At 42.6% G+C, this 26,055-nt stretch overlaps 1 protein-coding gene across 1 annotated transcript in view; it reads right to left on the reverse strand.

The window, feature by feature from the left end:
• Positions 1–26,055, reverse strand: part of LOC145405833 (uncharacterized protein CG43867) — a 329,511-nt gene that overhangs the window by 155,699 nt on the left and 147,757 nt on the right. The window contains exon 4 of the mRNA XM_080277076.1: positions 9,461–9,583. Coding sequence (XP_080133202.1) covers positions 9,461–9,583 — 123 coding nt within the window. The remainder of the gene's footprint in view (positions 1–9,460; positions 9,584–26,055) is intronic.

A 26,055-nucleotide genomic window follows, 5' to 3' on the forward strand; every position in this document is an offset into this window, starting at 1 on the left:
TAATCAGGACCTCCTTATTTCCTACAGGGGATATCTGATCTAACTGTTCCTGTTACTTATAATCTGTAAAGAACAGCTCTCTTGAAAACTATGACATAACCATTTGGTGACTGGGACTATTTAATCCTTCCTCATTATTTGCAGCTAACGACCAGTTACATACTCTTAAAGCAGTACATGAACTACAAAATCAGTCCGCATGTATGGTGAATTAAACGTAATTCACATCATTCACATGCCAGTTACAATATTATATCAGTATTGTTTATGCTAAGTCTCTTCCTGTTATTACAGTACAAAAAGAGGCAGACAGCACGAGTACTATAATAAACAAATATGGAAAAAGCATCCAGTGGAGAAAAAAGGTTGAAAGTGCCACACCTAAAATAGAGGGCAAAAGTCTGAAAAAAGTTATACCACTGTCACATGACCTGCATCTTCAAAGAGGCCAAGGGGAAGGAGGTGAACCAGACTAAATAATAATAATAATAATAAATTAAAAATAAATAAACAAATAAATAAATACCTTCCACAGGCTTCAATTACTTAAATGGCACACAAATATTTCAAGTAGAACAGGAATAACAATAAAGAATGTCTTGAAAAAAACAAAATAATAATAAACTATAATCATCTATCCACCTAACTCAACTGCCTACTGTATACTGAAATGAGAAGGGAGAAATCTTATGAAAGGCTGTGTTCTTTTCAGTTATACAAATCTGGAGGGGAATTCAGTAAGTCTCAAGTACAGTTCAGTTTTTGACTATTCCTAAGCCATGGGCAATATGAGGCTACTTGCAATACCAATGCTGGGTGGTGAGGTCACAACATCCCTACACCAATACCAAAGGGTGTCTTTATGCCTACTCCCACCTCTTTCAGCCACCTGTTATGAGAAGCAGGGAAGATATGGGATGTTTTATTTTATCCCTATACCCACATATACAGGAAGACACCTTCATATTATACACAAACATACTGACAAAAGTACAGTATAATGATAAACATGTAGTAATAAAAAAATTTACAAACAACAATAAAGTAAACAAGAAATTACCTAAATTAATATACATGCATAATATATAACAATAATAACTGTTCCCAAAACCTTGAACTGTATACCTCATTTTAACCTCATATAGGCCTATATATCAAGTGGAAAAGAAAAGCAATATAAACTGTCTTTACCTTCTATCATTCACCTCTGTTCAATCCATTCAAACAGGAGGAAAGTGCGATATGCTCATTTTTTCCTTGATAATCTTATAACAGAGAATCAGCTAACAAGAGCTCAATAAGACAGCTTCAACAGCCATTCAGCAGATCATTAGGTTTTGCTGTGTCAGTGTTTTACAATTAAGGAATTCGGCATATCTGCCACACAGCCTTAATCAGTGTTTCAGTGCTCTCTTCTTTAAGTTCTCTGGTCAACCTGGTCCTACCAAATTTGTCCATAGCCACCTCATCCCCCAAGTCATTTCTGATCTGACTTAAATTTACCTTAACCTAAACTACCTTAATTTTTTTTTTTTATGCGAGGAAGAAGGAACCAAAGGCTGAGCCCGCACAACAGTTCCTTCCAAGAAAAAAAAACAGAACAAAAAACAAAAGACAGCCAAATTCAAGATCCATTCACTACCATAACCTACCCTAATCTAACCTAACCAGAACAACCTGGAGGCAAATTGGTTTTGGGGTCAGATCAACCCATTACTATACTTCATCAGATGCCTTCTCTTCCTGCAATTGGCATATTTACAACAGACAGAACTCAAATGGACTCACTGTACTCCACAAAAATTATGAATCAGTCTACATTAAACAATATTTATCATATTTGTACTCCCACTGTACACTCATGTGGTATGTAGTGGCAACCATCACCCAATCATTTGATGTTGTGCTATCTACTTCTGCTTTCCTCATTCTAATATCTTTCTACATATCTGCCCTCCTCTCCTATTTTTCCCTTTTCCCTTTCCTTCCCATAATTTTTACTACTCTTCTTTCCACTTCCAGTGGATCTGCACTGTGTGACAAGCCTAATGGTGTTCTGTAACCAAGGAAACCATCTACAATGCCCAGTGGTAACCATATGGCCAAACTGCGGGGTGAAGTGCTGCCTGCTATAGTGCCCCTATTACTGTAAATGGGTGGAGAGATGCAAATGCAGCATCCATCCAGGAACTAAACCTCCACACCATTCCCCACACCTCACTATGATGAGGCATTGTCATCCAGAAGGGCTCATCAGTCTACTGCACGGGATGCCCCTACAGGGGTGGATGCTTGCCTGCAGCTGATGAGTCTGCTCAGCTAGACAGGTTGGGGATGATCAACAACAACAGCACCAATGATACACACATTCAACTTTTAAGTGTAGTACTATAAGCAACCCACATAATTTGCCATCAATGGTACTACTGGATCAATCATGCATGAGACCAGTATAAAACTCACTCATATCTCATGACAGTATGGTCCCATACTGGATATACATTATACAGCTGCGCAGTACTGTACTACAATTCTATGATTTGTACAAAAAGTTAACACTATATCCCTGTAAATATGAAAATAAAAGATTTATCTATCTATCTATTGCCAGACGCCTCAATCCCGTTTGGGGTGGCCACAAACAAATCGCCTCCAAGTCGCCCTGTTCCCCGCCATTTCACTGCCCTGCTCCCAACTCACACCCACCTCTCTCATATACCTCTCCACCCCATCCCTCCATCTCATCCTCGGCCTCCTCCTCCCTCTTCCCCCCTCCACCTCACTCACATACACTCTCTTCGTCAGTCTTTCACCCTCCATCCTCTCCACATGGCCAATAAAAGATAATAATTCTATTCTTCCATCAAGAAAACTTTTAGAGGCACTCCTGCTTACTACACCCTGTGCTTGAATTATGGACAGCACAAATTAATCAAATTCTACTTTTTTCCACATTCTCCAAATTATCATCATGCAGTAAATGTGCATAAAGAAAACTGCTTACTTATGATATAAACAAGAAAATGTTCAAAAGAAAATATCTCAACACTATGAAAAACTGGATTTGAAGGAAAAAATGTATGACAGTCTTCTGGATGAATAGCTTCTTGCTTGCCAGGCAAGTATTGCATCAGAAATACTGTTTGGACTGCAAATACAGTATATCAATCAATCAATATAGATAAACCTGACATGATAATAAAGGACACATAATGTGTACAATAAAGTCAAAGAATAGCATTTACTATCTACCGCCAGGTGTCTTAATCCCGTAAGGGGTGGCCACAAACAAATTGCCTCCATGTCGCCCTGTCCCCCACCATTTCACTGCCCTGCTCCCAGCTCACATCCCCCTCTCTCATATACCTCTCCACTCCATCCCTCTATCTCATCCTTGGCCTCCCCATCCCCCATCCCCCCCTCCACCTCACTCACATACACTCTCCTTGTCAATCTCTCACTCTCCATCCTCTCCTTGTGGCCAAAGTATAGCATTTGCGATAGTATATAACTTCAATTTACATAACACTAACAATAAAATATAAATACTAGCGTATGATTAACCCGAGGCGTCACATAGTGGTAAGTGGTGGCGACCATCATCCACTCACTTGATGTAGTGCTGCCTACTTCTTCCTTAGCCTTTATCATTCTTTTTCTGTGCCTACCCTCCTCTCTTCCTATTTCTCCCATTTTTTCTGTCACTACTTATTGCTTTTCTTTCCTTTACAAGTGGCTTTACATTGAGTGACAAGCCACATGGTTTCCTGTAAGCCAAGAAACCATTTACAACGCTGGGTGGTAACCATATAACCAAACCATACGTGCTCCCTACGTGTCAAGCGGGTTGGTGGAGGGTTAGTGCCCCTCCCTGTAAAACAAATAACTCAGAGTCAAATGGCCACCCCATACGGGATTATGGCGTCTGGCAATAGATAGATAGATTGATAGTCCCATCGACGTATGAGTACATCACAACGTTTTGTCAGAGCTAGACCCATCGACGTACCAGTACGTTGCGCAATTGCAAGGTTCATAATTTGCGCAATTTTCAATTTTTGCGCGTGATTTTTGGTACTTATACTGTACACGGGACACCTTCCTCTACAAGATGCCAGGCAGGGACAATGCCTTACCCCGCATGACCTCCCCCCCCCCGCACGCCATTGTCTCGGCAATTTCCCTGTTACCAGTGACTTGGTCACTGAAGACATTCAGGGCCAGAGTGACTCCCCAATCGATGACAATGTCGAGGACAAAGTTTACGTAGCATTAGAGGAGAAACAGTCAGAAATGATGTTCAGGTAATGTCACCAAAAAAGGTCAGGTATGCTGATGTGTTAGTGAGTGAAACAATGCTTATATTGCCTATATTACTGTTTGAAAACCAATATACTCTTGTACTACATATAAATTCGTACCAAAAAAATAAATAAATACTGTTTATGAGTGGTGTGGAATAGTTACCCTCCCACAGAACTCGTTTTCTTTGGAGCCAGCCTGATAGAAAACCCAGTAAGGTAAGGAGTACTGCTACCTGTATCGAGTATTTTAAACCTCAGGATAGCAATTTCTCACTGAATTTTTTTTGTTTCTCCCCAAAAGCGGTGGGTTGAGCCAAAATTTTTTTTCTTCAAAACTGGTCGGGATTGGGGGGAGTCAGTGGTGGAAAATCGGTCAGGACAGGGCGGGTTAAAAGGCTTTGCCTGGTGGCACAATTGGTAGAGCATTCTAGTCAGATTGCACTGTGACCTAGGCGCTAAGGTTCAAGTCCATGGGGTGGCCAGAGCTTTTTCTATCATGTGAAGTACTGTAGATACTACCAGGGGTGTTGAGTGGTTTCCTACCCTTAAATATCCTGGACTAATGGTAGCTTAGCCTTGGGCTCCTCCTACATTTGGAAGCATGCAAAATGGAATTTGGTAGCTTGACCTTATTACTCTAGTGTACTGTATATAGCAAGAATACTGTATACAAAAAAAAGAGATACCAATACACCATCATACATAATGCTGTACACTGGTGAAACTTAAAAGAGCAGCTGTTCATCACACAAATGCCTGGAAAAATACTATGGCACACAAAAATACAGTATGAGATCATGTTTTTTTGGGGATAACTAAGTGCCATATCAAAGTTCAGTTTGTAGGTATGCTACCAAAAAAACACTATTCCGAGTTTGTTGCAGTATACCTTGCCTACCACACTAAGTTGTACAACATATACTGATGAAAACTATGTACTCAGCAAAATGAAATCATAATGTAGCTGCAGTGAAAATCTTACACACGTGGTAGAATAATGAACAACCGCAAAGCAGAAATCATTGCTAATAATTCAAACAGCAATAAAATCATCATCATAACCCTCTTTTCCACACTCAAACAGGCTAGGTAGATCTAAAGCATGGCTTTGACTTCAATGGGGATAAACACAGTCTGCGACAATGTTTGCCTTCTATTTCACTGCATATTCTACACTCTTAAGGCATGCTGATAATTCCCCTATCTGGCATCAAACAGAATATAAGAAGGTAGTGCATCTTCATGGTGTTGCAGTTAACAGACACTGTTTATATGAACTCCTTCATCCAGAGGGGTATCACATAAATTGTATAAAATTGTCTGGTGTTTGCTGGAATAAAGTACAAAGTGCTGCACAGTACGGCACTGTACATCTTTTTACTATAGTTTTTATTAAAGCAGAATTCAGACTACCGAGACAGCTTGTCAAATATTTTTTCTGCAGTAGCTATTTACCCACAACTGACTGAGCAGTCTTCCATGCTGTTTAGCCAGGAATTCTATGAACATACATTAACTTTTTAAAAACTATGTTGTTTTAAAATATTTATGATCATCTTCATTCAGTTAAAGACCTAATCTGATAAAACCTCATTTACTACAGCACATGGTTTGGATGCTCTTTGCCTGTGTAGTGGGGCCAAGAATTCCAGAGGCCAAAATTATGAGACAATGGGTATAGAACCCATTTCATTAAGCACTCTGTTGACAGTTCTCCTACTTTTAGATATCCCTTCCTGTTTCTGGATCCTATCCATTTTGTCTACTCATGGGAACAAGGTCATGAAAATCTATCAATAGCCAAATGCCCTAATCCTGTAAAAGGCCACAAACAAATCACCTCTGTAAGGGAAGGCCACAAGCAAATCACCTCCATGTCATCCTGCCCCCCGCCATTTTGCTGTCTTCTCCCAAACTTACCCATCCCTCTCTCATGTACCTCTCCACTCCATCCCTCCATCTCATCCTCAGGCTCCCCCTACTTCTCCCCACCTTCCACTTCACTCTCATACACTCTCCTTGTTAGTTTCTCACTCTTCATCCTCTCCACGTGGCCAAACCACCTCAATGTATTTCTCCTAGTGCTTTCTATCACACCCACATTCACACCACAATGCTCTTACACTTCCACATTTATCAGTCTGTCTCTCCATGTAACTCCACATGCTCCTCTCAGATAACTCATTTCCACTACCCTCACTCCTGACGTGTGCCCTTCTAACAAGGTCCGAGCTTTGCTTCCATAAGTTAGAGTGGGCATCACCATACTATCATAGTGGCTTTTTTTCTTCCATGTTCACTTCCCTATTTTGTTACCACTGCTTTCAATGAACCAGCAACCTTTCGTACCTGCTGTGCCATTTCAAGCACTTCACCCTCCAAACTTCCATCTTTACTCATCACAGTGTCCACATACTTAAATGCACTCACATTTTCCATCTTCTAAAACTCATTCATTTTTACATTAGCCACTACCTGACTGTGAGACACAAAAGTTCCAAAAATGAAGTAAAGGGAATGTCATACTCCTGTAAAGCTTAAGCTTTCCATGTCCATGTGATATATGATAAGAGTAAACAACAAAGTGAATATAATAGAAATGGGGGTGCTCATCATCCACTCATTCGATGTAGTGCTGCTCTCAGGTGTCTACCCTTTCCTCTCCTCCATCCTTCTTTCCTTCCATACTCTTCTGTCTTTCTTTCCTTTATTCTTTCCTGGTCCTACTGCCGAATTTACACTCCCTCTTCTGTCTTTCTTTCCTTCATGCTTTCCTCTTCCTTCTGCCTGTGGGTGACTCTACACTGACTGATATGCCAAATGGTTTCCAGTACACCAAGAAACCATTTACTTAGCTGGGTGGTAACCATATTACCAAATTATGGCACCTGGTGGTTTAGCGGGTAATTAAGGTGCTCCAATCGGACTGAGCCAGTGAAGGTTTATGTCCAAGGGGTGGTTGGGGTTTATTGCTCACGTAATACCACTCAGGGATGAGTGAGACAGGTCACTCTCATCTTAAATGTCAGGACCAACTTGCCTAGCTCTGAGCTCCTACGCTCCTCATGGGGCAATGTAGGATTGGATGATGGATGGATGGAATATTCTGATGAACATGGTACAACATAACTCTACATTATTTTGACAGAAAACCAACACTTTGTGTTTTGGTGCAGCTTTCTTCCCAATGCACTGCAAGTGATTCTGATGAAGACCGCTTCAAAGTTATGAGACAGAAATTATCCTCACACACAGTATGTATCCAGCTTAGCTGCTTTTCTTTCATGGCATTGGCATGTTGCACAGCTGTCCATCACTCATTATTAGGTTAGTGTTGGCTGTCTGTTATGTTGACACAATCATCCAAACAGCCACAGAAAATAACTAATGGGTTCTGTTTCAAAACTGTCTTGGTCAATAGGGTTTCACAACATATTTTATAGGGAACAGCATCTTCAGTCACAAATTAGTCCATTTTCACATCATACAGTACTTGCTTTTGTAACTGCACTTATTTTCACAAAAGGTTTCAATTTCCTAGTAGAGCTTTTAGCTTGTCCATGCTTACTTGAGTGGAAATACTATGATGGGTAGAAATTGAGCAGATGCAGATGATGACAGAGAAGCTAGCAAGGCAGGCTCTCTAGAAACTCCAAGTGCTGGAAATGCAGGCGATGTGTGCTCTCCAGAAGCTCTAGGATCTATCTGAACCAGACACATTTTTCTCCAGACTCCCATACCAATACTGTATACATCTAGGTCCTGACAGAGGGTACAGTAACTTCTGGAAATTGCACAGTTCGCTCTCTGATGCCAGTATTACCAGCTGCAGTGTAGTAAAAACATCTCTTAAGAACATCATGAACATGAAGAATGCAAGAACTCCAGCTACTGGAGTGTGGCCATACATCCCTCAATGATGAATGATCTGGATTCATACACTGATGTGCCTAAGTTCACAATTTAAGAAGGAAGACAATTTGAAGCAATGTCTGTGCTTTCATGAACTGTACCTGGCACTGTGGGTAACTGCTGTTTTATTTAAACGCTGGTTTCCAGACTCACATTTCTACTAACTGAGGGAATTAATTTCATCTGCAATCAAGTAGCTGTTTATGTATATGTAGATGAAAATTGAAATATAATTTTTGAAAACTACTACAAGGTCACAACCATATTCCAAATGAGTAAAGGAACACTAGCTACAACATCAAGGTGACTGTCCACTGTAATCATACCCAAAATGAGCACAGGAATGTTGGAGACAAAGTCATATAGCGCTGGTTACATGGTTACCATGTAATAATTTGTGGCTGGAAAAACTGTCCAGTATAGTATATGAATTATAATGTTAACTCACATTCAGTTTTCAATACTGTCCTGATTTACAATCACTTCAAACATTATAATATTGTATTATAAGTAAAGTTTGGAAAAAGAAAGTGAATGCCTAATGTAAAATCAAGTGATAGCTAAACAACTCTGCCAAGGTGATCAGGATTCCACAGTGCAGTATGTCAAACCCCTGAGGATAGTACAAACATGAAGACTTTATTCTAGCTGCTACCTGATAACTGTGCTCCGCTTGGAGAAAAAATTCTGTCCCCAAGGGACTAATACCTCTCAATAAACCCTGTGAGGGCAGCTGGGAAACATAAGGATTGTATTTTGGATACTGTATTTCTGGTCAATCTTATTCTGCCGAGAGAAACATCCTGGCCCTGGAAAGCTAATAATATTCAAGAACTCAACCAACCATGTTGTATAGAATATAACAAATACTTAGTTTTAGAAAATGCCCTGCAAATACTTCAGTATATCCTGCCCTCTGAAATATTCTGTACTGAACAGTAGTGCATCACGTCCTAATACAGTACGTCTTCATTACATGTTGCCTTTTTAATGCCTTTTTTTGCATTTATATTCACAAATATAGGCTACTGCCAAAAAATTGTCTATAAAAGCTTCACTGCTACCCATCAAGGTGATTTACCAACTTTCCACATTTTGCAGTCCTGGATGCAGGAAAAAAAAGTGATACATTATTTTGGAATACTTGTATATCCCTGACATAAATATAAAAAGAACTGACTATACAGCACCTGTATATGAAAGCTACAACCTACTAAACAAACTTTAGGTGTCTGTGAGCTGACCTCAGTGTCACGGTCACGTTCAGTGTGCATGGTGGAGAGGTGTGCCAGGCGGCCTCGCAGGAGCTCCAGCTGGACATTGCATTTAGCATTCTGCTCCCGAAGGTGGGCATTCTGGTCTTCAAGCTGCAAAGGTTATGGACTGTTAGCGATGCTGGCAGATTATATGCAGGATCCCCCCCCCTAATATGATGGAACTGGGCCACACTACAACTTGAATACAGTAAGCCCTCATCTTTTGCAGTATTTGACTTTGCCAGCTTCGTTTTTCCACAGGTGGGTAAACCATCACAAATTAAAGTAGTTTAAGATGTATTTTGGGTTTATGCCAAGCAGAGGGACCACTAATGTCATATTCACTGTCTGACTGCTTAAGGAAAAACAAAGTACAGTATGTAGGAAAGAACTGAAGCTGTACTTTGTTATTTGGAGAAGGCCTTTGACAAAGTCCCTAGGGAGATGGTGACCTACACAATGAGAAAGCTTGGGTTGAGAAGGGGCTAGGAGAGGTTATGGCTATGTATGTGGGTGCTCACACCCCAGTGGGGGAAAATGGAGATCTGAGTGATGAGTTTTCTGTGAGTGTTGATGTGCACCAGGAGTCAGTCTTCAGCACCTTATTCTTTGTCATGACACTTGAAGCTCTCTCATGCGACTTCAGTAATGGACTCCCATGGAAGATGTTGTATGCTGATGACATGGTGTTGACTGGAGAATGAAAGGAGGGTGAAGAAAACATTTAGGAAGTGGAGAGATGGAATAGGGCACAGAGGTTTGAGAGTAAAAGCCAATAAAAAAAAAGTGATGATATCTAGGGCTGGTGGCAGTACTATCAAAGCAGAGGGAGTATGGCCATGTGCAGTTTGCCAAATGGGTGTGGTAAGTAACTCCATCTTATGAAGTGTTTGTCATATGCGGATGCATAAGAGATATAGTGGTATTAAAGGTAGGATGTAAATTAATGCTGATTTCATGTGTGCAGTCAGGGAGAGCTTGCAGATTCCCAGGCTTGAAAAGGACTGATCTTGCTGGAGAGTCTCTTGAGTGTGTGGAAGTTTTGTTATTTGGGGGACATGTTATGTGCTGGAGGTGGGGTTGGAGCTAGCTCTGTGGCTAGGGTAAGGAATGGTTGGAGGAAGTTCAGGAAGCCACTGCATCTCCTAACACTGAGAAGGCTCTCCCTCCATGTTAAGAGATCCTTGCATGCGGCATGTGTGAGGACTGTAATGCTGTATGGTAGTGAGACCTGGGCAGTAAATGAAGAGGATATTCGTAGGCCCAAATGTACAGAAATGGCAATGATCAGATGGATGTGTAGCATGTCCTTGAATTCATGGCCTGGGAGAGGGATCGGGATTGTGACTGAAAAGTTGAGAAGAAGGATGAGACTTGAATGTGCTGGTGCATTGGTGCTATGATGAAAGAGGGGTAGATTAAGATGGTATGGGGAAGTTGAGAGGATGGAGGATGACAAATCAGTGTGGCAGAAAGTGTGAGGTATGAACTTTGAGGGTAGGGTTGCAAGTTGAAGACCAAAAAAGACCTGGGACACCAGGTCAAAGAGTGTGACCTCAGGGATATGGGACTGAACAGGGAGGCTGCCAAAGACTGAGCAATATAGAGAGTTGTTATTAGGTGACCATGATCGACACATGCAAGCGCATTGGGGCTTTTATATACGAGTGATAAATGAATGAAACTAAATGATTCTGACAATAATTTTTAATATACTACAGCACTAGTCGTGTGTGTGTGTGTGTGTGTGTGTGTGTGTGTAATTCACCGGGTCGGTCAGGATCACTTGATGGTCGTGATCGTCAGCATTTTACCCTCCCGAAAGGGAGCTGAGAGCTCATATAGTCCGATGTAAGGGCAAGGCTGTGACCTTCACACACCCACACACCCATCCCCTTGCTCGAGGGAAGCAATAACCACCCACTTCGTCAGTGAAACTTTTCGCAACCTGAGCGAGGCGCGAACTCCCGTCTACCAGATGGCAAGCAAGAACGTTACCACTGCGCCAGCGAGCGGTGTGTGTGTTTTGGGCAGCCAAAACTACCCATTCAAATCACACCAAAACTGGCACAAAAATAAAAAAATTCGCTGATGTGAAAAAACTTGGTCCAATCACCATTGAAAAAATTTTACTATATTTAATGAGCAATCACATTTTGACCAAAACACACTGCTCTTGGTGCCCGGCATAGGATTTCCATAGAATTTTTTGCCCATAGCTACAGCAGTGCGACAGCCCTCAGCAGGAGCAAGTGCAAGGGGCCCGAAGGGCCCACGAGCACTTGTTCATATCTAAGGAGGCTTGTTAATTGTAAACGCTGGCTGTGATCCTTAAGGGGCTCTTCTCTGGATAAGGACTTAAAGGGTCTATGCCATTATGTTGGCCCTGAGAAAAGTACAAAGGGAGCGAGGAACTACACTAGAATAAATGTTGGTCAAAAAAAAAAAGAGAGAGAGAGAGAGAGAGATGGAGTAATGGCATGAGAGAGGAAGAGACAGGAGAGAATGAAGGCATGGAAGAGGAAGAGGCAGATATGAAACAGAGGAGAAAAAACATAGTCCTGACAGAGAGAGAGAGAGAGAGAGAGAGAGAGAGAGGAGGGGGGGAAGTTATGAATGAGGAAATGGTAGAACAGGAAGGAGGCAGGTGAATGGAAAAATGAAGTAAGAAAGGACAGCCTATAAAGAAAACGAGTATGAAAGAAAATATGAAAATTAAATATATATAGGAACACACACACACACACACACACACACACACACACACACACACACACACACACACACACTCTCTCTCTCTGTCAGGACTATGTTTTTTCTCCTCTGTTTCATATCTGCCTCTTCCTCTTCCATGCCTTCATTCTCTCCTGTCTCTTCCTCTCTCTTGCAATTATTCCATCTCTCTCTCTCTCTCTCTCTCTCTCTCTTTTTTTTTTTTTTTTTTTTTTTTTTTTTTTGACCAACACTTATTCTAGTGTAGTTCCTCGTCCCCTTATTCAAGAAAGGAAATAGACAAAATCCTCTCAACTACCGACCAGTATCACTGACCAGTGTTGTAAGCAAGGTATTAGAAAAACTTATAAGAAAAGCTTAGGTAAATCATCTAGAAGAACACAGTATGATAACAGAAAGACAGTTTGGTTTCAGAAAAGGAAAATCATGTGTTACTAATTTGTTGGGCTACTATGACAGAGTAACAAACACAATACAGGAAAGGGAAGGATGGGTGGACAGTATCTATTTAGATTTCAAGAAAGCTTTTGACACAGTACCACACCAAAGACTTTTATGAAAGCTGTACCATCAAGGAGGAATTCGAGGCAAACTGTTTTGTTGGATGCAAGACTCTCATAAAAAGAGAAATGAGGACAGTACTAAGAGGAAACTACTCATCATGGAAAGAAGTGACTAGTGGAGTACCACAGGGTTCGATGCTGGCACCAATCATGTTTTTAGTGTACATAAATGATATAAACAGTAACAATGGAAATGAGAGCTATCTGAATATGTTTGCAGATGATGCAAAAATACAAAGGAGAATTACTAGCACAGACTCTTGTAGGGAGCTACAAGAAGAATTAAATAAACTTCATGAATGGAGTAGTACATGGCAAATGGAATTCAATGTGGACAAGTGTCATGTAATCAAGTTTGGTAAAAGTGGAAAAAGACCTGATTGGGATTATAAGTTAGGAAATAAAACCCTATACACATCAGAAAGAGAGAAAGACCTAGGTGTGATTATCAATAACAGACTATCTCCGGCTGACCACATCAGCGAGAAGGTACGGAACATGTATACACTGCTTGCAAATATGAGAATAGCATTCACATACATAAATGAAGACATGCTAAGAAAGATAATAACATCATTCATTAGACCAACCCTGGAATATGCATCAATAGTCTGGAGTCCTCATCTCAAAAAGCATATAGACAAGATTGAAAAAGTTCAAAGGGCCGCTACAAGATGGATACCAAGCTTAAGGGACCTAAGCTACGAAGAAAGACTAAATAAACTGAATCTACCAACACTACAGGAGAGAAGGAAAAGAGGTGACATGATAATGTTATATAAGTGCATATCAGGAAAGGAGAAAATAGACATAAATGATTACTTAACATATGGAGAAGCATCAGCAAGAGGACACTGCAAAAAACTGCATAAGAAGAGAGGTGATAAAGACGTAAGGAAATTCAGTTTCCCAAACAGAGCAATTGATCAATGGAATGCATTACCGAATGAAATAGTGTGTGCCAAAACAATTCACAAATTTAAGAATATGTACGATAAATATGGTTTAAAACACGGGACAGTACGAGCTTGACTCATTCCTGTAAAGATACAATTAGGTAAGAACACACACACACACATACACGAGGAAAAATGTAAAACGGAAATAATGGTGAGGGTAGAGGATGATGAACATGGAAAAAACAGGTAAAACGTCGGAAGAGACAAAACGTAATACAAGAACTGTGGTTAAATGGAGAGGTATCGAACGGGCAGAATTTAAGAGAACACTCATTTGCTAAGTTGTAAGGTGGGGTGAAGTTTGCTGTGTGACTTTCTGGCTGAGTAGGGGGAATCCAGACGTACACTTAACGAGAGAAAAGAATGGCTGAGAATGGACTACATGCAAGAGCTAACCAGGATAGGTGTACCAGTGTGTTTTTCACTACACTTGCTTAACCTCCCCACCTATCTCTCTCTCTCTCTCTCAGTATGGAAGTGTTCAAGCAATAACATGTGAAATGTGCCCGGAAGTTACGAGTTAGTGGACTGCTGGGACTCAAGAAGTGTGTGTGTGTTCTTACCTAATTGTATCTTTACAGGAATGAGTCAAGCTCGTACTGTCTCGTGTCTTAAACCATATTTATCGTAATATCCTTAAAATTGTGAATTGTTTTGGCACACACTATTTCATTCGGTAGTGCATTCCACTGATCAATTGCTCTATTTGGGAAACTAAATTTCCTTCCGTCTTTATCACCTCTCTTCTTATGCAGTTTTTTGCAGTGTCCTCTTGCTGATGTTTCCCCATAGGTTATCATTTATGTCTATTTTTTCCTTCCCTGATATGCATTTATATAGCATAATCATGTCACCTCTTTTCCTTCTCTCCTGTAGTGTTGGTAGATTCAGTTTATTTAGTCTTTCTTCGTAGCTTAGATCCCTTAAGCTTGGTACCCATCTTGTAGCGGCCCTTTGAACTTTTTCAATCTTGTCTATGTGTTTTTTGAGATGAGGACTCCACTCTGTGTGTGTGTGTGTGAGTGTGTGTGTGTGTGTGTTTCTCCCGAGGTGTGCTGTTGATACAGTAGTTCTCAGCTTTTTTGCTTTTCCCTTCACTGTTTTAGGACCCTGCATCACCCAATCTTTGAGAGGGGGAGGGGGAGTCAGCAGAGAATGATAAGAGTACAATTCAGTGCGATTTTCCATACCCTTTCTTATTCCCGATAACTTTCACGTTCATCGTTTTCACTTTTCTTCATACAAACTGTATTACTTTTTCTTTCCCTTTAGTTTCCGTTTCTTCCCAACCTATCTTCATGATTTTTTTTCCTTTCAGCGTCCTTTCTATCCTAATCCATTCTCTTACTTTTCTTTCCTTTCCTTTCGCCTTTCAGTCCATATTCGTAGTTTTCCTTCCCTTCAATTTCCTTTCTTTTCCCAGTCTATTCCCTTACTCTTTTCACCCTTCAATTTCCTCTCTAATCCCAATATATTCTCTTACTTTTCTTTCCCATCAATTTCCTTTCTTTTTAATCCATTTCCTACATTTCCCCTCCAACTTTCTTTCCAAATCCATTCTCTTACCTTTCTCTTTTAATTTCCTTTCCTTTCCCAATCCATTTTCATATTCTTCTTTCCCTCCAACTTCCTCTCTTTCCCATCCTTCCCCTACCACTAGCATCTGCCATCCGTAGTTTTACCTTTCCTTCCCTTCAATTTCCTCTCTTCTCTCAATCCACTCTCTTATTTTTCTTCTCTTCAAAATTTTTCCTTTTCCCCATTCGTTCCCTTATTTTTTCTTACCTTCCAATTTCCTCTCCCCCCCAATCCATTCTATTACTTTTTCCCCTTTATCCTCTCTAATTATTTCTTGCTTTCCTTTCCTTCCACTTTCCCTTCCTCAAGCTTTTCCTCTAATATCCTCCCTTTTTCCTAACCCACCGTCTTACTTTTCCTTCCCTCCAATTTCCCTTCTTTTCCCAATACATTCTCTTATTGTTTCCCTTCGTCCTCTCTAATTATTTCTTACTTTCCTTTACTTCCACTTTCCCTTTTTCAAGCTTTCCCTCCAATATTCTCCCTTTTTCCTAACCCATCGTCTTACTTTTCCCTCCCTCCATTTTCCTGTCGTTTCCTGATCCACTCTCTTAACTGACTTTCCCTTCATCATCTCTTTTCCATAATCTATTTCTTACTTTCCATTCGTTCCATTGCCTTTCTCAAGCTTTCCCTCCCTTTCCTAACCCACCGTCTTACTTTTCCTTCCCTCAACTTCCTTTCTTTCTCTTTCTCTCCTCCCACCCACGCCCGCCAACTTCCTTTCTATCCCTTCCTCTCCCCCACCCACGCCCATCAACTTCCTTTCTACCTCTTCCTCTCCCCCCATCCGTGCCCGCCTACTTCCTTTCTTTCCCTTTCTCTCCCCCACCAACGCCCGCCAACTTCCTTTCTTTCCCTTCCTCCCTCCCCCCCCCACCCACGCCCGCCAACTTCCTTTCTTTCCCTTCCTCCCTCCCCCCCCCCATCCACGCCCGCCAACTTCCTTTCTTTCCCTTCCTCTCCCCCCAACCACGCCCGCCAACTTCCTTTCTTTCCTTTGCTCTCTCCCACCCAAGCCCGCTAACTTCCTTTTTTTTCCTTCCTCCCTTTCTCTCCCCCCACCCACGCTCGCCAAACTGATTGAGACGAGTTCCCCTCCTGTCGCAGCGGACCCAAACTTTAAACACACACAGGGAGGAAGAACAAGAAAGTGGGCAAGGGAGTGGTGGAGAAAGTTCACAAAATGCGGCAGGAATCGCGAACGAGGAAGGAGGAGGAGGAGGAGGAGGAGGAAAGTTGGGTGAAAGGAATACGGCTCTTCGACAGGCTGTTCTCAAAGTTCAAAGTAAATTACCGGTATTCTGTGTTCAAGTAAGTATCCGGTATTCTGTGTTCAAATAAACTACCGGTATACTGTGTTCACGTAAACATCCGGTATTCTGTGTTCAAATGAACTACCGGTATTGTGTGCAAATAAACTACCGGTGTTGTGTTCATATAAACTACCGGTATTGTGTTCAAATAAACTGCCAGTGATATGTTCATATAAACTCAATTACACTGTGTTCAACTAAAAACTACTGGTGCTGGTACTATACTCATATAAAATACACGTATTCGTTGTATTCACATATATTACCGGCATTCTCAAATTTCATGTGAATTACCGATATCATTCACATAAAAAAAAAAAAAAAAAAAAAAAGCGGGAATTATCGACATTCAATTATAAACTTCTCATTTCACAGTTCTACTGGACGATTCGAAAGGGCCAAGGGAAAATGAATACACACACACACACACACACACACACACACACACACACACACACACACACAAATAACAAGTCTTAGATAAATATTCAAGTTAGGGCATATGATGTGTCCAGCTTTACCAACGAAATGTACCCAATCAAATGATTTCCGACAATTTAACATTCCAATGTGTATTTCCGTTTTAACAATATTATTACTCTAGATAAAAAAAAAAAATCCCTTTGGTCTGATTTAGTATGTCTGTAACCCATTAACGCGATTAAGTAATCGTAATATTCATTTTACTCCGACTAAGACTTGAGGATATTATTGCCATGCGATCTAATTCAGGTTAGGGAGGTCCTCAACTAGTGAAAGGATGAATGATGGCTTGATCTAACCCCTCCAAATTAAAACCTAATCCCTGATTTGAGTAAAATGAAGCTAGCTAGAATAAACTAAAAATGTCATCGAATTCTGAAAGTAACTAATTTTATGTATGTACCGTAATATGCTCAAAACTGTGGTCAGATAAAAACACATGCGTACGGTATACCACAGGTCTAGCTTTGTATGTCTATTTACATCGGGCTGCACATCCCGTCGACGTCCTCTGCTGATATATATATATATATATATATATATATATATATATATATATATATATATATATATATATATACAATTTTTCCTTTCTTACATCAACCTGACAATGATTAAGTCCACAAGAATCAACCTCAAGACATGAGAACACTGAACTCCACAGAGATCAGATCCTACGATAACACAAATTTAAGCTTCGTAGTTCATTTGCGATATATTTTGTACATTTCAATATCCTCTTCTATGCTATAAATGCAAACTCCGTGGATACCTAAACAACATAAATAGCAGAGGAGAAACTAAAGGTGTAATATGTACAAATAAATAGCTAAGGATGTAGTGCCAACACTTCCAAAAGACGGTGGCGATGGCAGGTGATATTGAGAATCTTTTACGTTATGGCAATATGAAGTACACAATAAAAACGTATAGGCCTACGTAGGATACTCTCTGGCGTTCGAGGAAGAATGAGGAGTATAGCCCTTGTCACACACAAACGACTCAAGGGCCGACCGCGGCGCGACTCAAGGTCGTGTCCTAGTTGGCTCCCACGCCTCCCGACTGGCCCCGAATCTGCTCTGCTCATGACTGCCTAACGACCGCGTCAGGACTGCCTCACGACCGGTTGTGACGTCCTAAAGAACATGACAAGATCACGAAGAGACTGCAAGGCGACAGAGCTATTAGTCTTCAAATTTGAAATTTAACAAATTTTTGTCAGCCACGACCATGACATGACCACAAGACGACTCCGTGATGCATTTGGGGAATGAACCCTGACCCCCCCATGACACCAAAACGACCCCCCCCCCACGACCGACCCAAGGGGCAGGGCATCACACCTGAACCACCAATGACACCCAGTGTGGGGTGGGGCATCACACCCAGACCACCAATGACACCCAGCAAGGGGCGGGGCATCACACCTGAACCACCAGTGACACCCAGTGTGGGCTGAGGCATCACACCTAGACCACCAATGACACCCAGTGCATCACCATGGATCTCTCCTGTGTTTGTCAGTTGATGAGGGACACGCAGCATAGAGTTTTTTTTTGTCGGTGACAGCATCACGACACGCAACCACCGCATCACAACGCATCCAATTGAGCTAAGATTGCTTCACGACCAACGTACGACACTCCCGATTGCGACGTAACCGTGACACAACTTTTGGCAAGTCGTGAGGCCCAACAAGTCGTCCCAGCAGCTCACAAGCGTCGTAAAGAGTCCGGGCTTTGTTGGCGAATCAAGGGACGATAGATGAAAAAATGCGTTACGACCTTGAGTCGCGCTGCGGTTGACCCTTCAGTCGTTTGTGTGTGACAGGGGCTTATGGGAGACAGGACACATTGCCGAACGTTTGCTCCTGACAGTACATCCTTAATTCTCCGGTGACTCAATACGACCAGACCTGACCCCACTGACCCCACCACAAGACCCGACCCCACTGACCCAACCACTACAAGACCCGACTCCACTGAACAAGACCCGACCCCACTGACCCCACCACCACAAGACCCGACCCCAATGACCCCATCGCCACAAGACCTGACCCCACTGACCCCACCTCCACAAGACCAGAGAGCGGAAAAAGCAGGAAATGACCTCAAAACTGTCTACAACGCGCTCCACGCAGACAGGGGTTAGCGGACCCTAGTGACCCTAACTCACAGTCATTTTTTTTTTTTTTTTTTTTTTTTTAAGGTGGATAAGGGAAGGAGACTTAAATCTTCCCACGTCTCTTGTCCATCATCATCATCACCGTTTTTTGTCATCATCCTCACCATCGTCATCCCCGGACCTTGTTCTTCTTACAAATTCAAATCCTAGCTGAGAGAGAGAGAGAGAGAGAGAGAGAGAGAGAGATTGTGTGTGTGTGTGTGTGTGTGTGTGTGTGTGTGTGTGTGTGTGTGTGTGTGTGTGTGTGTGTGTGTGTGTGTGTGTGTGTGTGTGTGTGTGTGTGTGTGTGTGTCGACGAATCTGAACCAGGAAAAAGATCTGGAGCCTAATTCATGAACTTTCTCAAGCTTATAGTGATTAAGGTGCCCTGCTTGTTATTCAGATCTTCATGTAAACACCTACCAAACACCTTTCGACCAAACATGACTGAATATTTATATGAAGAAAATAAATCATCAATAGGTATATTATGGAGACTTGTTTACTGTAGGAATTTATAAAGATCCTTTCGCAAAATCACCCCTGGCCCCTCAAGGACAAGGGGCCATGTCCTTCTTGGGTTACATTTCTTAATATCTTTACCATAGTTCCTTATTTTTAGGGGGTGGGGGAAAGGGCAGCTTGATGGAGAAGTGTGGCATGGAAGTGATTGGTTTGTGGCAATTCCTTCTCGGATTACGGTGTTTGAAGATAGATAGATACAGACAGATAGACGGTTTAATACAGACATAGAAATACATTTTGCATATTCCCATCTTAACCCTTTCAGCCAGAGGATATTCTTTATTTTTTTCTCGCTACCCCTCTGACAATTACACTTAGATTAGTACAGAAATTTCCGACCACAAGACACAGAAATAAACCGGTAAGGATGGGGTGTTACGAGGCCTGGTTAGCCGATAAGCGAATACAAGACGACGAGACGCGACACGGAGATAAGGGACAAGAACATACAAAGCCCCGGACGACAAAGCAGGATCCGACACCACGACCTGAAGTGTTTATGCGTAAAAGACCTGCCGGGGAATTACGTGGTGGGGAAGTTTGGGGCGGGGGTGGGGAGGTGGGAGGATGTGGGAGGGGGTCGGGAGGTGGGAGGATGTGGGCAAGAAGGTTAAGTGGGGGGAGGGGGGACAGTTGAGAGGAGGGGAAGTTTGGGGAGGTGAGAAGGATAAGAAAGTTTGAAGGTGGGGAGGCTGAAGTAAGAGGGATGCATGGTGGGGAAGTTTGGGGAAGGGGTGCGGATAAGAGGGGCTGAGGGTATGGAGGATGAAGTAGGGGGAGGACTGCGAATCGGGGAAGTTTGGGAAGGTAAGATTAGGTGGAGGAATGGAAGTGAGAGATGGAAGGTGGAGAAGTGGGTGTAGATGAGGTTTGGTGGGGGGGATGTGTGAAGTGGGGAGGTGAGTCAGTTGCTATCAGCTGGAGAACTCTGGGGAGGTGGTGAGGACGTAGGAGGTTGGGGATGGTGAGGTTAAGGTAGACAGAGGGGTAATTTAGGTCTAAAAAAAAATATATATATGCCGAAATAGGTTAGGCTGGGGATATGTAAGACGATGGATGATGGGTTCCGACAGGCAGGGAATTACGAGGTGGAGAGAGAGAGAGAGAGAGAGAGAGAGAGAGAGAGAGAGAGTCCACGAAGACAACAAATGTAGCGTAAGGGATGACATTTTCCACCTTACCGATCCCCCTTCTCCTCTCTCTCTCTCTCTATGTACGCTCATACTTCTCTCCCCCTCTTTTCATTTTTTTTTTGTTCTCACCTCATCCTTCCTCTCCCATTTCCCTCTTTCCTTCCCAATTCCCTTTCTCTTTTCCTCGCTCCTCTCCCTTATCCTTACTCCCATTCTCCACTTTCCCTTCCTCCCCCATTCCTTTGCTCCCCCCATTATTCTATTTCCCTCACTCATTCTTCTACTTCCCTCCTTCCATCCCGTTTTCCTCCCTTCTTCATTTCTACCATTCCCTCCCACTTCCCCCTCCCTTCTTCCTTAGTTCTTCTTTGCCCCCTCTTCCTCCGTCTCAGCTCCACCATACTTATTTCCTTCCACCTTTCTCTTTCCTCCCTCCTCCATTTTTCTTCCTCCCTCCCTCCAGTACCTTTTCTTATCCTTTTTTTCCTTACTGAGGCTTTAGAAATGGTCTGCAAAATCTCTCTCTCTCTCTCTTTTCTTCATCTCACTTTCTTTCTTCCTCCTTCTCTCCTTCCTTCTCTGTCTCCTTCACTTCCCATCCTCTTTCCTTCTTTCTGTGCTCCTCCATATCTCATTCTTTCATCCTTATATTTATCCTTTCTCGCTATCATTTTTCTTAACTTTTTTCTTCCTTCCTTGTTATCCCTATTCCTTCGTCTCTTTCACCCTATCTACCCTCCTCATTTCACATGTCCTCTCCTTCCTTCCTTCCTCCTCCTATTATCTCTCCTCGTTTTTTCTGTCCTTTCTTCCTTCCTACACATCTCCTCTCCTTTCCCCTCTTCTTCCTTCCTACTTATCATCTTACCATCTCCTTCCTTCCCTCCATTTCTTCCTTCACTTAACCTCTTCTCATTTCCTCTGTCCTTCCTTCCTTTCTATTCATCCCCTCTCCTCACTTGCTTCTTCGCTTCTTCTTCCTTCCTACTTATCCCCTTTCCTCTTCCTCCTCTTTTCTTCTTCCGCCTCTTGTCCACTTGTTATCTCTCTCTCCCTTCTTGGCATTTTCTCGTCACCTTCCTTTTTCCTTCCTACCTACCTCCTCTCCTCACTCTATCCTACAGATCATCATCATTCTTCTTCCATCCTTCTCTCCTTCCATGTTTTACCCTCTTTTATACATTTCATTTTCGTCTCTTAGCCTCATCTCATTAGTTCTCCCTTCCTTCCTCCCTCTTCATATCTTCTCTTCAATAACATTTTCCTTCCTTCTTCCTCCCTGTTTCCCTCCTTCCACGTTACTCCCTCATTTCTTATAATCTACTCCTCTCTGTGTTATCCATTACTGCTTCATTGCTTCCTTCTTCTTTTCTCCTCTCTATCTTTCTCCTTTCATCTCTCATCCCCCTCTTACCTCCTATCCTTCTTAATATGTACTTCTTTCCTTCCTCCATAACTCCTCTCCTTCCTTCCTCCATAACTCCTTGCCTTACTTCTCCCTTTCCTTCTTCCTTCCTATCTCTCACCAACCGTCCCTATCTTCCCCTTATCTCCCTCCTTTCTTTTCTTTCTTTCTCTCCCTTCTTGCCATCTTCCCCTTTCATGTTCTAACAACCTGCATCATTATCACAAATTCTCCTTACCAAGATCTCCCCTCTTCTCTTCCTTAAGGCCATTCCTCTCTCTCTCTCTCTCCAATCCCCGTCTCGGCTACCTGTGATGAGCTCTGTCCTCTCACCTGACAGTCATTTCCACCTGGGGAATCTGATACCTGCCTCTCTCTCTCTCTCTCTCTCTCTCTCTCTCATCTATTTACCCCCTCTGTCGCCTTCTTCTAACTATTTCTGATTGGGTCCCTTGCCACGATCCATATCTCACCCCTTCTGTCTGTCTCTCTATTTTGGTTTCGTCCCCACCCTTCTCCCCTCCCTTCCTCCACTAACCCTTCTCCTCTACCTTCCTTCACGCTCTCCCCCACTTTCCTACCTACCAGGATTGCCAGTCCCCTGTCCATGTCTCTTTCTCTTCTTATACCTGTTTCTCCTCCTTTCTCCTCGTCTCCTCCTCCTTTTCTGTTTGTCTTCTTCTTTCATCTCTTCCTTCCTTCATTCCTGTATGTCTTCGTTTCTGATTTCTTCTTTCCTTTCTTCATGTTTCTCCCTCTCTCCATGCCCCTTCCTTCCTTCCTGTTTGTCTCCCTCTCAGCATGTCTCTACCTTCCTTCCTCTGCCTCCATCCCCATGTCTCTTTCTGCCTTTCTGTTTGTTTCCCTATTTCCATGTCCCTTCCTTCTTTTCTTCCTTCCTTCCCATCACTATACTTATGTTTCTCGCTCTTCTTCACATACTTACCTCATTTCCTTCCTCCCTCCTCCCCTCTTCTTACCTGCCTACCCCGCTTCCCCTCCCTCCTCTTATCAACCTGCCTTCCCATTTCCCCTCCCCTTCCTCCTTTCCCTTTTCCTGTCTGGCTGCCTTCCTGCCCCTCACCTTCCTGCTTCAGTCTACTTCTATGTCTTTCCCAACATTTCTGTCTACATGTCTACTTCCTCTTACCTACTTGCTTTTCTCCTTCCCTTTGCCTATCCACCACCAAGCCTTACCTCTTTGCCTGTCTGCCTACCTCCCCTCCCGTCTTCATCTTCTTTCCTGCCTTTCCTCATTTATCTGCCTCTCTCTTTTTCCTTGACAACGCTTCCTCCACCTTCCACTTGCCTTAACTACCTTCGCTTGTCAGCCTGATTCCCCTCTGACTCCCATTGCCTTCCCTGCCTTTCCCTTGCCTACCTACCTTCCTGCTTCCACTTGCATTAACTACTACTCCGAGCCTGTTTGTCTGCCTATCTGATTACTTCCTTTCCGTTGTCTACTTTCCTTCTTTTTTCAATTTGCATTCAGTGCTTCCGCTTGCATGCCTGCCTAACTCCTTCCTTCCTTCCATTTGTCTTTTCTGCCTTTCCCTAATTCCTTCCTGCCTCTATCCTCTATCTGCCTACCCTGCATTTTCCCGCCTGCCTGTTCCTCTTCTTACCTGTCTCCACCTGCCTATCTTCCCCCCTCCTACTTGGTTCCTCATGACTTACCTCCTTTAAACTTTCCTATCTTCATCCTTCATGCCTATCTAAATTTATATATATATATTTTTTTTATCATAAACCACACGGTCCGTCCCCGAGGCTCAGCAAGACTCCTACATGCAACAAATGCGTCACACATCTTTGTATTCACTGTTGCCTGTCTCCTCGCCTCCTTTACGAGTATACTAGTCTGCCTGTCCTCTCGCCTCCTTTATGAGTATACTTGTCTGCCTGTCCATCTTCCCACCAACCCACCTACCCATCTCTTACCTACTGTACCTGCATACTTACTGGCCTGCCTGCCTCCTCGCCTCCCTCTTTTCTCTGCCTGCCTACCTATTTACTTCCTTGCCTGCCTGCCTCCCTGCCTTCCCCACACATGACAGGCCCCCCCAGGGAACAAGGTCCACCCATAAATATTTCCTGGCTCTCACAGGCATGACCTAGCTTGCTTGCTCTCTCTCTCTCTCTCTCTCTCTCTCTCTCCAGCTTTCCGTTACCTGTATTTTTCCCTTCTCTTTCTTGGCTTTTTTTTTCAGTTTAGTATTTCTCTCTATTTTGTTTTACTCCTTGTCATCTTCTCCTCGGCTCCTTCTTCTTTTTCCTTATTTTTTCCCTTTTCTTCCTTTACATTCTTTCTTCTCATCTCACCCTCTTTTCCTTCTCTCTTGTTTTCCCCCTCCGTTCCGCCTCTTCATTTTATCCCTTTCTCATTTTTTCCTCCTTCATCAATTCCTTTCTCTTCTCCTCCATCTCCCCTCCCTTTTGCCTTCCTGTATCACTCCCCTTCCTCCCTTCCCTCTCATCATCTTTTCCTTTCCCCTTCCTCCACTTCCGCAGTTTCCTCTCCTACTTCTAATATCTGTTTCTCTTTTCCTCCCCTCTCTTACTCCTTTTCCTTCTGAAGTTTCTCTCTCTCTCTCTCTCTCTCTCATACTCTAAATCACCGGTAATGTTCTCTGGTCGGAGCTACAAGCACAAGTTTACATTAGTCCGGGATGGTCCGCGCACACACACACACACACACACACACACACACACACACACACACACACACACAATGCAAAGGCACACAAACGCATGCACGCACATACGTACACAGACACAAACGTACGCACGCACCTACATACGCAGACACACAAACCCACGCATGCGTCCACTTCCAAACACACATACACACACACACACACACACACACACACACACACACACAGCACCGGCTGGCCGGGTTTCATACACATGAACAGATATGCATGAAATAATTCCCAGTCACGCATGCACGCACACATACACACAGGTCGAATGTTTCCTGCACACGCACAGGTAGACGCACATGCACCAAATGGTCTTTACTTATACATACTGAGGATTTACACACACACACACACACAAATCATGGCTGGTTCTTGCAAATATACACTTTATAAATTCATATTTAACATACTTGCATACGTTCACACACACACACACACACACACACACACACACACACACACACACACACACACAGGATGAAAGTCAGACTAGTCAAATTTCTGTTAGGTTGTGTAAGTCAAGACACAAGATACAGGTTAAAGAGTAGTTTATAGGATCAGCCACCTAGCTTGGCCTTAGTTACCTTAGTTAGATACGCAAGGTTAGTTAGAAATTAAGCAGTGTAAATCAGACTCTACATCTGCCTCGAATAATTTAGGCTAAGCTTGGTCAGGTTAGGAATAGGTTGAAGTTAAACGTTAGTTGATTCCTAGCCTGAATAAAATCGTTTGAAGATAGCAATAAATAAACTATTAATTAATATAAACAAACATACAAAAATGGAACTCATCAGATTAAAGAGCCAAAGGAAAAAATTATAGTGAAAAGGTTAACACAGGTAGGATTTCACTCAGCAGAATAAAATGGTCTGGTGTTACTGTAGGTGGAGGTGTGATGTCTAAAGTGCCCGTGAAAAGCAACATGGGGAAAACACATGATTCACAGCTCCCCACCTCCTCTCTCTCTCTCTCTCTCTCTCTACCTACCTATCTATTTCACTAATGTTCTCGCCCATTCTC

The sequence above is a fragment of the Coenobita brevimanus genome, chromosome 68 (assembly GCF_032717465.1).
Source record: "Coenobita brevimanus isolate Jiangsu-jjx chromosome 68, ASM3271746v2, whole genome shotgun sequence".
Classification (NCBI taxonomy): domain Eukaryota; kingdom Metazoa; phylum Arthropoda; class Malacostraca; order Decapoda; family Coenobitidae; genus Coenobita; species Coenobita brevimanus.